Below are 12,592 nucleotides of genomic sequence, written 5' to 3'. Positions count from 1 at the left end.
AATTATATATTTACCAAGTTAGTTGTAGTGTTAGTAAGTTAGCGATACGCTTGGGCAGCAATTGTGGCGGTTAAGTAACTTTCGAAATAGTCGGTCATTGGAAGGTTTTTTGGTCACAAAAATCATGCCGATGGTCCCGACTTTATTTACAGTTATCCGCACAGTTACACCTTATCCGCATTTTGCAATCCAAAACGTCGTCCCGTCACGTTGAAATTGCTTACCTCACCTTCATTGGAACAAAGTGGTGCGACAATTCGACACAACGCGGAAATATAATCATCATCGCGCTGCTTTGTCTCAACGTCGATAACCCTGCACCAAAACGAATTTGTAACCACGCTGCCCTTGCGGCAGTTAAAGGGCGGCGGCAGCGCGACGCCGGACGTGGAGTCGCGGCGGCCGAGCGCGGCGGCCCCGCTGCGGCGCCGCTCAGTGCGCGCGCCCGCCGCGCGCCAGCGCTCCTGCGATGAGGACCAGCCATCTGCCGCGCTGCAACCGGCCCTCGCTGCCCCTCCGCCTATGTCTAGAAGGTTATCATCTGTTTCTTTACTCAATATTATAATAGGATTATAAACCAACAATGTGAAGCATTTTAGAGGCGTAGCTACTCGAGCCATAGACGGAGGTGGATAGTTTTGGTGGAAGTCAACGTGTATGTATACTTTTCACTTCGATTGCGAGGAGATTGACAATCATATTCTAAATACCTCTAAGCATTCTGGGCTGTAAATGACTGTTCAGTCTTGGCCAATTATAATCTAGATTTTACATTTGCTCTAAAGCATTTTGCTTTTGTTTGTTTTATTTTACGCTCTTGAGCCAAAAAGAAATTCATAGACGATTTATAATAGTTAATAATAATTGTTATTACTTATTATAAATAATTTTCATAATTCATTTTACTTTATGCTCGAGAGCTTAAAATCTAATGTTAGGCGACCTACATCCGATCATAATATTAAAATTTACGAGCATGAGAAGTGAAAGATGTGTTGTTGGGTTACATATTAGAACTCATTAAATTTAATTAAAATGAAAGTATTTCATGAATAATAAATAATGTGGAAGTTTACTTATTTACTTTTTATTAAAATTATTTCATGATACCGACTTAAATATTACATTCATAAAGTTTTATATTTGAGTTTATAATAATTGTATATGGAGTCGTATCGTTATAAATACTGCGATATTTAAAATTCATATTAAAAAAATAGGGGATTCAGATTTAGCGCAGGTTGTAATTCAGCTTCGGCATAGAAGTGCTTCGACGTAGAGGTACTACGTCGTAGCGGTGCTACAGCATGAAAGTGGTACAATGTGGCAGTGCTACGACGCAATTGTACTACGGCATAAATATGTTACAACGTGGAGATACGTTGAGTTCGCCAATTTATTTAAAATTATTTAAAAAGTTATTATTAGTTTTTATTAGGAATGCTTTTTGACTCCAAAAAATTGTAAATTCACACGATGTCACAGTCATACAAAATCCATATATTTTTTTATTTTTATAATCAGATAAAACTAACTGATTTGGTTTTCATCACAAGAATTTCACAAATATTAATAATACAATATAAACCTATAGAACCTAGGTTTGCATTTGGACGCAAACCTCAAAGCACGGACACGGGCACGAACCGTGAATTACTTAGTCCTAAAGACAACATAATATATTTATTACTTGGAAATTAAGCTATTATGTCAAAATAACAATGAATTATATGACAACAAGGGCGTCAGCGGTGGACGTGGTGGGGGGCGCGGGGTCGCGGCGAGGCTCGTACCGCGCGGACGACGCCGACGCGCCGCAGCTCTCCGGGCTCGTCGTTGATGAGGACCGGCCCCTGCGCCGGCGAGGAAGCCAGCTGTCAGTCTTATAACTTCATTTTCGAAAATTTATTTTAAATTTATTACTATTATCACATCATTGACAAACAAAGTGCAGCCATATGACGCAACGCGAAAATATGAAATGTATGAGCGTATAGCCTACTAGTGGCCCGCAATAGCTGAAGCTCACCCCTGAAGTTTTCGCCTATCTCTGTGCCAAGTTTCATGAAAATTGACCAAGTCGTTTTTGAGTTTATTCATTTCAAACAAACTATAAAGATACAACTCTTTCCTCTTTATAATATTATTATTAATATGGTATGATTGTATGGATATAGGATGTACTGTAATGTGCCGCTTTGTCTCAAAGAAGACGCGGTGTTACGCTGGTTACTTTTTTTTTGTCAAAATCCATACCTATATGTTTGTGATATATGTTATTGTTATACGTGTTTACATCTTTGTGACAACATCATTAAATATTTCTATATACGTAACTAGTTGTTGTCTGCAACTCCGCCAGCGGTAGCCTATGTTTGACCTCGGGTTTCTTGATTCAAAATACATAAACATCGGAGCGGTTTAGCCGTAGAAGCCTGACAGACAGATATCACTTCATTATCATTACATAAAATAAAACGAAGTCGCTTCCCGTTGTCTGTCTGTCCTATGTACGCTTTGATCTTTAAAACTACGCAACGGATTTTGATGCAGGTATTTTTATTAGATAGTATGATTCCTGAGGTTTAGGTGTATAATGTTTTTATTCAAGCGAAGCCGGGTCGGGCTACTAGTTTATCTATGTACCAAACTACAAACTTGTGACTAGCAATAAATAAATCTGATTCTGTATCAGACTTTCGCATTTATAGTATGGATATATGTATAAAATGTTATGTGGGGACGAAAAAAATAGGAAACGGAAAAGGAGCAACCGGGAAAACGCTCAAATAAGAGAGAGATATAAAATGTTATGTCCAGGCCGGACATAGCGGCTCTGCAGCAACGCACGGCCGCGCTGGGAAGTATGGCCGCTCTCGGGTCACGCGGTTCGGACGCGGCGGCCGACCCTCCGGCAGTCTCAGTCACAGCGGCCGCCGCCGCCGCGCGCCAGATGTCGGTCGACGCTGAAGCCATCAAGATCGTCATACATGATGTAGATGACCACACGCCAAGGCGCGTCTCCTTGCGACGTGACCCTACTGATAAAGGACATAGGTGTAAGTACTTTTTTTGTAATTATAGATATGGCTATTTTATACCCGAAAATGGTTCAAAATCTTTTATCTTTAAGTACACATATGCAGTGTTCCATGCAGAGTATCAATTAATAACGTCAAATAACTTAATTGTAAGAAATATTTTTCGCATAATTCTAAATTTGTTTCAGAAATCCAATAGAATAATAACGTAGCTACGCACAGACGATGTTGATAAAGAAATAAAATAAATAAAATGAGACATCGGTCTCTCAGGGTTTTATTCAGAAGACCCAAAAGAAAGAATAACAAATGATAACTGAATACCAAATCTCGCCGTAGCTAACTACCCGGCGATCCGTCCATTTATTCCGACCGAATATCTTCACTTTTATGTTTCATAAATATTTCATTAGGATTTGAATTCAGTTTATCTAGCTAGGGAATTGTAACTTAACAACGAGAAAATCGTATAAAGTTTTCTGTAAATTGTGTGTAGAATTATAACAAATTGTATCTTATAATTTAAAATGAGATTCTTCTGCTAAATTGAGTTTAGAAATACAGTAGTTATAGTCTGATGTTCTTAAGGTATGATTTCTGAAGCTATTAAAGAAATAATAACTTTCTTGAATCACGATATTAACATTGAATATTAAAAATTAATTTTAACTCACTTTAAAATTCATAGTTGATTCTATTTGGGATCCACGTCTAGTTTTTGTAATTCCGGGATTCACGCGTTGTTTGCTTTAGAGAAAGTATTGACAGCTGATAGGCAACAAAAACAGACTAAAAGGGGGTTGACGTTATGTAATTGACTGATCATAATATCACAACCCATTCTTCATAAAAGCTTATTTTTTTAAGTGGACTTAGATCTTCTAGACAGGCAACAGTGAGACAGCATTACAAACGTTTCAGCCCGCGGTTTTGGCATGCGCGTGGTGGGCGGCAAGCCGGACGCGAGCGGGCGACGCGAGGCGGTCATCGTGTGGACCGTGCCCGGAGGGCCAGCCGACTTGGCCGGCCTACAGCAGGGAGACAAGGTACCAATTAACATGATTAATAATAATAATAAAATTTCTTTATTCAGACCATAAGTCCATTTTTTAAAATAATTGGGAGCCAATACCGGGTGCACCATCCGATAATATTTATCATAATAATGTACTGTCCTGAAAACTGAAGAATAATCGGAAGTAGGAGATATTGAACTAGCAAGATTTAATAACAAACGGACAAACGAGAAGTGAAAGTAAATAAACGCTTGTAAATAAAATAGATATAATATTAATATCAATTTGTAAACTGTATATATTGTTCTCTTCGAATTTAGAGTTTATTTATCTAGTTATTTTTGTAGTGCCTATGTGGTGTCATAGGTGTAAATCAAAGGTCGTAGCTAATAGAGATCTATAGTCTCGCCTCCACGGCACGGTGAATTGCAAAGCCGATGTGAAAATAGCTTTTCCATTTAAATTATGCCTTTAATGGCGTGTTTTGCAATAGGGTAGATGACATTTTTTTATTTTGATGATAATTCGAATGAAAATCACCAGTGAAAAATACTGTGATAATGACCATGCTTTCAAAGATGTCATATCTTTGAAAGCATGGTCATTATCAAAAATAAAATTTCACGCATTTTTGGACTCTACCAAATGTTCCATACTAAATAATACTCTAATGTACCGTCACGATTGGGTATCTTAGCGAAAAATGTTATATTTGTTCGAAACCTTAATTATTTCGTTTATATCTTTATATTTTACTTTTTATTTTAATTTTTTACTTTATTCTTATATTTTATCGTGATATCTTTTGAATTTCGTAATTTTCAGTATTTATACAGAAAGGAACCATCCATAGAAGTGTTCTTATGCTGGGTGTTCCCTTTTTAGAAAAATATGCTCAATTATTATGAGCTATAAAGCGCGTTTAATAATATACAACTTTTTTACAATAAAATAAATTAGTTTCCCAATGTAGTACCGTGACAAAGCAAAACAGATAATTGATGTTGTAGGTCCTAGAATGGGGCGGGGTGCCGCTGACGGAACGCAGTTTCGAGGAGGTCTGCGCAGTGCTGGAGCGCGGCGGGGACAGCGTGGAGCTGCTGGTGGAGCCCGCGCCACAGCTGGACGACCAGCCCGCGCCTGCCGCCCAGCCCTCGCATCACCACCACACGCTCTACGGTATCTGATACCTAATAATACCTATAATAAGCTCTCAATTTAGTGGCTAATGCAGGCTAATACCGATTATCTTAATGATATTTAAACAATATCTGCTATTTTAAACAGAAAATTTGATGAAAATTTAAAGCAGTATACAGATTGGTAAAATATTTAAAATGCATGATCCTTGTTTCATTTATTGACGTGAGTGAACATTTATAAAAAATACCCCAAAAGTAAAATATAAATTACCACGAGCTCGCGATTTTTGCCAGGCTGTAATTCTGACTTTTATGTAAATATATCGCAATTAAAACCAACATTGCTACAATATGATAAATGTCGATACTTCCTTTTCCATTACAGTTTTAAACCTTTTTGCCTTTCAAATAATGTTTTTAATTCAATAATAACTTCAGACGCTATTTAATTTATTAATAAACAGAGATTTGATGATTTCACAACATAATTTAATTTTATACTTATGTATCTTATGTCCAGAAAGCTCTTTCTTCTTCTCTTATTTTATTGACATTGTTTTTTTCACGCTATTTTCTTCTTATTAATCATGTAATTTTTTCAGCTATCTCTGCCAACACTTCAATCCGTCACTGCATTATCGTTTCACTTGTTCCTCTCTTCTACAATTATCATTATCGTCACTCTCACTATAATCAAATTTTTCAAATTATTATTTATAGTTATTATCTTTTTTTTAAACCTAATGCACTTTTCCGGATTTCTAAAATCCAATTTGGGTTCCCAGATGTTAGAGTCACTAGTAGTGTAATGCACATTATTTTGGTTCACAGAACCGGATACCGACAAATCACCATCGTCGCCGACTCGACGGAAATTGCCGAAAACCCCGGTATAATACCCACACATAGGCTTTAAATGTAACGATCTGTGTTGTGAACCTCGAGACACTGAGCGTCTGCTCCTCCTTCATAAACTCTAGTAGAGACTCACTCGGTGCCTACTCCTCTGCGCTTTCGGATCACTCATTATTTGTAATCCAACCGAAAATCTTTTGTACTTACTCAAATTACCAGTTGGTTAATAGATCATACAATTTAAAACTAAATCCACATTTCTCTCTATAAAATTCTAAGTAGTAGTCTTTTTATCCAATTGTAAATATTTAAAAACTTAAGAACAACTATCCAATATATTTAACTAAATCAAATATACCTAACTAAAGGGAGACCAGGTAATGTCACAAATGTGTATAATGTTGGCCAATATACCACAATCGCATTTGCATGTTTTTCGAATAATTTATATAAAGCAGTATATTTATAAATAACATAGTTGTTAAAGTTTCTAAAATGTGATCTATTAACCTTTTCTTAATTAAACTCCATTATTCCTGGATGTTGGTTGGTACCTTATTTATTTATATGCACAGCATAAAGTGAGGACTACAAAATTATATGAAGACAATGTATACATTGAAGCAGGTTTTTTTAACTAAGTGTAATTAGTCGTCCTGACTTTAAACTGTATAACTAGAATGGAGATGTCTTTCGGTGTAATCACCTCTCGCGTCGCTCGACACTCTAGGACGGAACGAGAGACGACGCGCGATCACTTCGGCACATCCTTATCCAAACCAAAACTTATTTCGAAAGGTTGAATCTGCTTGTGTCAATATTGATTTTGGTGTATGTACTGTGTACATTACTGCCTACCGCTCCACCTGGGGCTTTAGGATACTAAATTAAGTCACCCCTGTGTCCATTACGTGAAGTATTAGCGCTCTGACCGCGGCGCCGTTTTGGGTTGGATAAAGACATCGAGTGCAGGGCTGGTCTCCGCTGATCTGCTGTGATACTGTAGCACTAATCAGTCGAACATCTTCCACGTTACTTTAGTTGTAAGAGATTAGTGTTTCTATTTACGACCGTAGTTGTAATTAACTTTGTTAACCTTTGCTACTTAGAGAAAGGGATACTCTGTTTGTTTATCGAAATATTTATACCTACTTATATATTTACTTTATCTGTTATCTATACATATTCGTTATCGTTTATATGATGATTATCATAAGAGAAGTGTGTGAAAAAATACTACCTACTTATTTTCAGATTTTTATTTTTTTATCACCCGACCAATTTCATAAAGTCGCCAACGGCAACGGGCGGTGTTAGGGACTGATCGGCTAAATCAAATTTCGATGAATCACATGATAAGTAAGTCAAAAAGAGCTCGTATTAGCATTCAATTGTAGATTAGGGGACACGTCCCTATTACGAGTGTATCATCTATAGGATACCGTGGATTATTAGTGTTATAAAACAGTACGAATTAAATTATTGTAGTGCATTTAGAACGCCGCCGCTTAGAGCTTAGCAATCTCTTTCAATTTTGACAATTTACCCCAAAATTTCATATCGGCTTTACGGCATATTTATAAACAATTCCACACAATAACACAAGAAGAAACGCGAGAATTCAGTAAGTTACCGGCCTTGGGCGGTAGCTAGAGACGACATCTGCAAGCGGAGCGATGGACTCTAATCACGCAGCTCGCCGCATCGACCCAACTTCTTCATCGCTGGATACCCGTTTGTACCGACTCATATGTTGCGATCGAGTGTCTGTTATACCGAGTCTTGCTGTTGACTTAGCGTAGTGTAATGCCGCACATGTATCGGACGCGCTCGCAGCGACTAGTGTAAGGCTTGGAGTGGTGACGCACGCGCACCGCGGAACCCCTTGAGGACAGGCGCGCACCGACGCTTCTGGCTCGACCCGACTCCGACACGATGTACATACCGCTCCGCTCAGTAGTTGATTGTTACGATCTTACAGAATGATGAACTGCATGTCGGTTGCACAATGTGGATATGTGCGTACTCATATAGCGAGCACCATAAACTTAGAACGTGAACAGCCTCTGTGTAACACGAGTTTTTGAATTATGAAAGACGTAAAGTGAATTGTTTTCTTAAGACTATGTGTTTGCAATTTTGTAAGAACTATTTTCGTGATTTTTTATTGATCAAATTTTATCAATGTGTGTTGTCAAACGCTTATATTCGTCTACAGTTCGTTATTGGTCTTTATAAACAAATGTTCGATACTCAGACATGCCACATTCTGCAATAGGTACACTCTCTCATCATCACCAAGTCTTCGACGATTCATCTCAAATATTGTTCTTTTAAAAAGTAAGTTACCGCTGTTGTCTAGAAATAGACCACCTTATTGTTAATTTGTCACTGAAAGCGCATTTTAGATGAACTTAGATTATGTAAAACCATGCCTTTAAATTTAAATACTAGGTACTTTAAATATAGGTACACCGAAAATCAACTAGTGTACTCAACCCTTTCACATCCTAATTAATGCTATGTTTCGAACAACATTAGATTTTATTCCAATTAGGTGACCCCAAAATACAACTTATATTTTTAGATGGTCTTGTATACATATTATATATTTATAGACATTCCCTATTCCAAAAACGCTTTGTCATGAGGCAGGGTACAAAAAATGTATATTTACCTATAGTTGATTGCAATAGAAACTATTGTTTCGGCTACATAGGTAGGTCCACAGATACATGCAGCTTGTCCAACCGTATCAGCATGATACAGCTTACTGCATGGCGGACGATCGCGTCCGGTTTATTCATTGATTTATGTTTCATAGATATGCCTCAGCCCGAAGCATGTTTACTTTAATAAAATCTACAAGTCAACAAATGTACGACTGATCGAAACACTCGTCCATTGCGATATGATTGCATTAATGAACGTCGCACTTCTTGAATGAATGAGAGTCTAATATTTCCTCTTATTGATGGAGGTTTCAAATAGCTGATGGTTGCTGCATGATACTTCAAAGTACTTGCATACCCCAGAAATTTACAATTCAATTAGATTTTGCATCAGGTCTTGACGAAATATTTTTTTTAATGTTTTTTTTTGCCTTATAATCCACCCGTCGTATACTTATATGTTTTTGTCTCCATCAGATGAGCGACAAAGTGTCAGTACTCAGAACCGCGACACTGGTTTACAGACTTTCGATGTCATTGCTGACATATTTTCGGCCGTCTGACTAAGCCTTTAGTTGTAGTAACGTGGTTTGAAGACTACCAAAAAATATATAGTTTTTCAAGAAGTTTGTAACAATACTTAAACAAAAAAGTAATAAATTCAATCTGATTCTGCTCTTCAAGACATTTCGCTACAACTACACAATAGAGAAATAAGAGATTTATATTTATTTCATGCTAGTATGACTATTTAGGAACAAGAGCGCGCCGAGCGTGCTCGCGAGCGTCCGTCGGCGCGCGCGCAGCTGCAGGTGTGGTTCGAGAGCGAACTGCGAAAGCTGGTAGTAGTGCTGATTGCTGCAGACGACCTGCCGCCGCGAGACCACACGCTCGGCTACGGCGACGAGCCTGAAGCCTTCGCTAGGATTCGACTTCTGCCTTCACTGTAAGCAATAGGCACCATAAGGCGCTAAGAAGACCCTTCATTGATATTTTCATTTTGCACCCACATTGAATTGTTTGACCAAATGGTGCACTATTATATAATGCTTTTAGCATGAAGTCCACCTTTTGTACTTTTACACATACATAGTGTTGCGTGCGATCAAATTTTAATTAAATGAAATATAGTTTTTCAGTATTGTTGATGTACTGTGCAGTGTCTAAGTAAATATCGAGGGTATAATTAAGCTACATCTAGCCATAGCATTATTGTTAGACTTGCCAAGATTTGATTTCCAAATATTTTAGTGAGAGCTGCCCGCCAGTGGAAACAGACCCGGCATCAGCGTCTTGCAGTCCGGTGTGGAATGCCACTCTCGGCTTCGGGGGACTCACCGCTGACCTTTTGGCGGGCCGCGCTTTGGAGCTGACGCTCTGGGATGCCTGCCCGGGCATCGAACCTGTGCTCATTGGAGAGTGCACGGTAAGTTCTACATCGCTTATTTTAATAATTTTGTTTTGTAGTCTAAAATTTCACTCTTAAAAATATATATTAGGACAAAGACCCGGGACCTCTCGGTTCAATGGCAAGAACTTCATCACTGCGCCACCGAGGTCGTCAAAAAAGCTAACTCATCAGTTATTTGCCAATGGTATGAACGCCTCTATAATTATTTTCACGAAGGTGCACTCGCATCTACACATAAAAGATAAATGTACTTATACTTAAAAAGTAAAACTCTCCCGCTGGTTCGATCGGTTAAAAATATCCTTTTTTATGTACTCTCTTTCCATAGCATCTTTTGTACCACCTGCAATTGCACCCCCTTGAAACCTGCTATCTAAATCGGGTTAAAGAAATCTTTATTCTAGAAAACATTCACTTACATGAGGACTTTGAACTAAAAAAAGATTTACAATGTTGTCGTTGCGCGCAAGATACAGTATTTTACATTATACCTACATTCTATAAAATAAGCTAATAAGCAAGTTAACTTTAATACAAAATAAGTAGGGTAGTGAGGCAATCGTCACAACCGGGCGGCTCACTAAACACTGGTATGCAACGATGTATTGTGTTCGTGTTGTTACAAAGATAAGCGCAACAAGATGTGACTAGCGCGGAGTTATTTAGTTGTTACGATAAGAGTCTCAGCTTGTTATTATGGTATTTACTATTTTTGTATGTATTTATATGTTTTGTTTTTGTCCATTATTTTAGTTTCTTTATATATTAAATACAGAGTTATTTCCTTTTTATTTCAGATGGAAGTAGAAAAGGCCTTTGCTGAGGAGCGAGCAGTGTGGTGGACCCTGGAGGAGCGCGGGTGTCGGTCGGCCAACGCGTCCCCGCGCGGCTCTCTGACGGGTGCGCGTTCGCTGCGGCGCGGGGACTTCGCCTCCCAACGCTCGGCCTCAGGTACAGCCGACAACGAAAGCCGCGCTGGATAACTTAAAATCTCTTAATTCATTCCCATCACTCTCGATGTTTGATGTGTCATTGTTGTATTTCGATGTTTAACAAGTAGTTACTTTCGTTGTTGACTGTACTCTGTGAGCGGATGTGAGGGGAACCTACGCTTTGCATCTACGTTATACTCTCTCTATTATATTTCTGTCTTCTTTTTGAAAACTTTAATTTATTATTCCGCATGAGAGCTATTTCGCATAACACATAGCTGTATCAAAAATAATTGATATTATCATGTGTCAGTTAGATTTTACTCATATCATTTTCTTTCAAACGAAACGTTATTTTCCTCTTACAAAGATAAGCTCTAGATTCTAGTTATTTCTAGCCAGTTATGACAAGTAAATCAGTGACTAATGGGTTTATTAACAGATGATGTGGACTCGATAGGCGAGTGCGCATCGCTGCTGCACCCGGACCACGCGTGGGTGGCGGGCTCGCGGCGCGGCTCCTCGCAGTCCGAGACCCTGGAGGTGGAGGTCTACCAGCTCGGCAAGGACTTCTCCCGGTCCTTACCTGGCTCCCGGCGCTCCTCCTTCCAACAACAGGAAAAGGGTAACGATATTCTTAAAATTCTGTGTTCGCAATATTGTGTGTAAATGAAACGGAAAATGGTCGTGTATTATTGTTATCGTTCTTGCACATAGACAAGCACAACTACAAATTCTGAAGTGTACCTACTTACATATTTCCATGTGTGTATTCATAAAAATGGATTATTTTGTCACAACGAGGTTTTACTACATAATGTAATTTTATGTTTATATGTATGTCCCTTACGTGTAAAATAATACTGTTTGTTAAATTACCTACTTGATAGTTATAATTAAGCACCGCGGCACATTTTTAGCACCTATCATTGTGGCCGCATTTACACTCAACAATTGAGCCTATCAAAACCTATCATCTACCTATTCAACTTCTTTTTAAATCATGATAAGTACAGTTCAATTTTGATTTGTATATTAATAAACATATAATAACAAAATGATAAAATCTAGTGAGCGCTAATGACGTCGCATTATTAAACACTCCTTTCGCCACTTTCAATCCTATTAAATGTAGATGCGACGTATTGAAAAGTGTACGTAGGAAAAGTGTCGAAGGTAGGTGCGTGTGCGCAGAGGGCGGTGCGGGCGGCGGCGAGGGCAGCGCGGCGGGCGGCGCGCGGCGCTCGGAGCGGCGCCGCTCGTCGTGCGTGCGCCGCGACCCCGACGACATCCTGCGCAGTCTGCGCGCCGTCAAGGGCGAGCTCGGCCGCACGCTCTCGCTCTCCGGCTCCACTGCTAGGCGTAAGAACACCTTCTATTATCCCGCTATAATAGATCACTATTCGACTGCCACTACATTTTAACGTGCCAATCGAGATTTGTCAATTAGATTTAGTACAGAATTTTGCTGATGTATTCAATATTTTTAATTGCATTTTTAATCTTTAAATAATAGAATTACG

General features: G+C 38.7%; 1 protein-coding gene across 9 annotated transcripts in view; it reads left to right on the top strand.

Moving 5' to 3' along the window:
• The window catches only part of Fife (fife), a 90,108-nt gene that overhangs the window by 71,411 nt on the left and 6,105 nt on the right, over positions 1-12,592 (top strand). For 5 of the 9 annotated variants that reach the window (XR_008405004.2, XM_053750203.1, XM_053750204.1 and 2 more), the window contains 11 exons: positions 358-533; positions 1,742-1,876; positions 2,821-3,059; positions 3,963-4,087; positions 5,068-5,236; positions 6,031-6,089; positions 9,482-9,672; positions 9,978-10,152; positions 10,935-11,088; positions 11,512-11,694; positions 12,264-12,431. Coding sequence is in view for 8 of the 9 variants with exons in the window: in XM_053750203.1 (XP_053606178.1) it covers positions 358-533; positions 1,742-1,876; positions 2,821-3,059; positions 3,963-4,087; positions 5,068-5,236; positions 6,031-6,089; positions 9,482-9,672; positions 9,978-10,152; positions 10,935-11,088; positions 11,512-11,694; positions 12,264-12,431 (1,774 nt within the window). In the remaining variant the exon portion in view is untranslated. The remainder of the gene's footprint in view (positions 1-357; positions 534-1,741; positions 1,877-2,820; positions 3,060-3,962; positions 4,088-5,067; positions 5,237-6,030; positions 6,090-9,481; positions 9,673-9,977; positions 10,153-10,934; positions 11,089-11,511; positions 11,695-12,263; positions 12,432-12,592) is intronic. The other 4 variants (XM_053750205.2, XM_053750208.2, XM_053750207.2 and 1 more) reach the window with 4 other exon arrangements.

Source organism: Plodia interpunctella, chromosome 10 (genome assembly GCF_027563975.2).
Source record: "Plodia interpunctella isolate USDA-ARS_2022_Savannah chromosome 10, ilPloInte3.2, whole genome shotgun sequence".
In the NCBI taxonomy this organism is placed as follows: domain Eukaryota; kingdom Metazoa; phylum Arthropoda; class Insecta; order Lepidoptera; family Pyralidae; genus Plodia; species Plodia interpunctella.
Note: the sequence above shows the minus strand (reverse complement) of the source record. Positions and strands in the feature narration are given on the sequence as shown.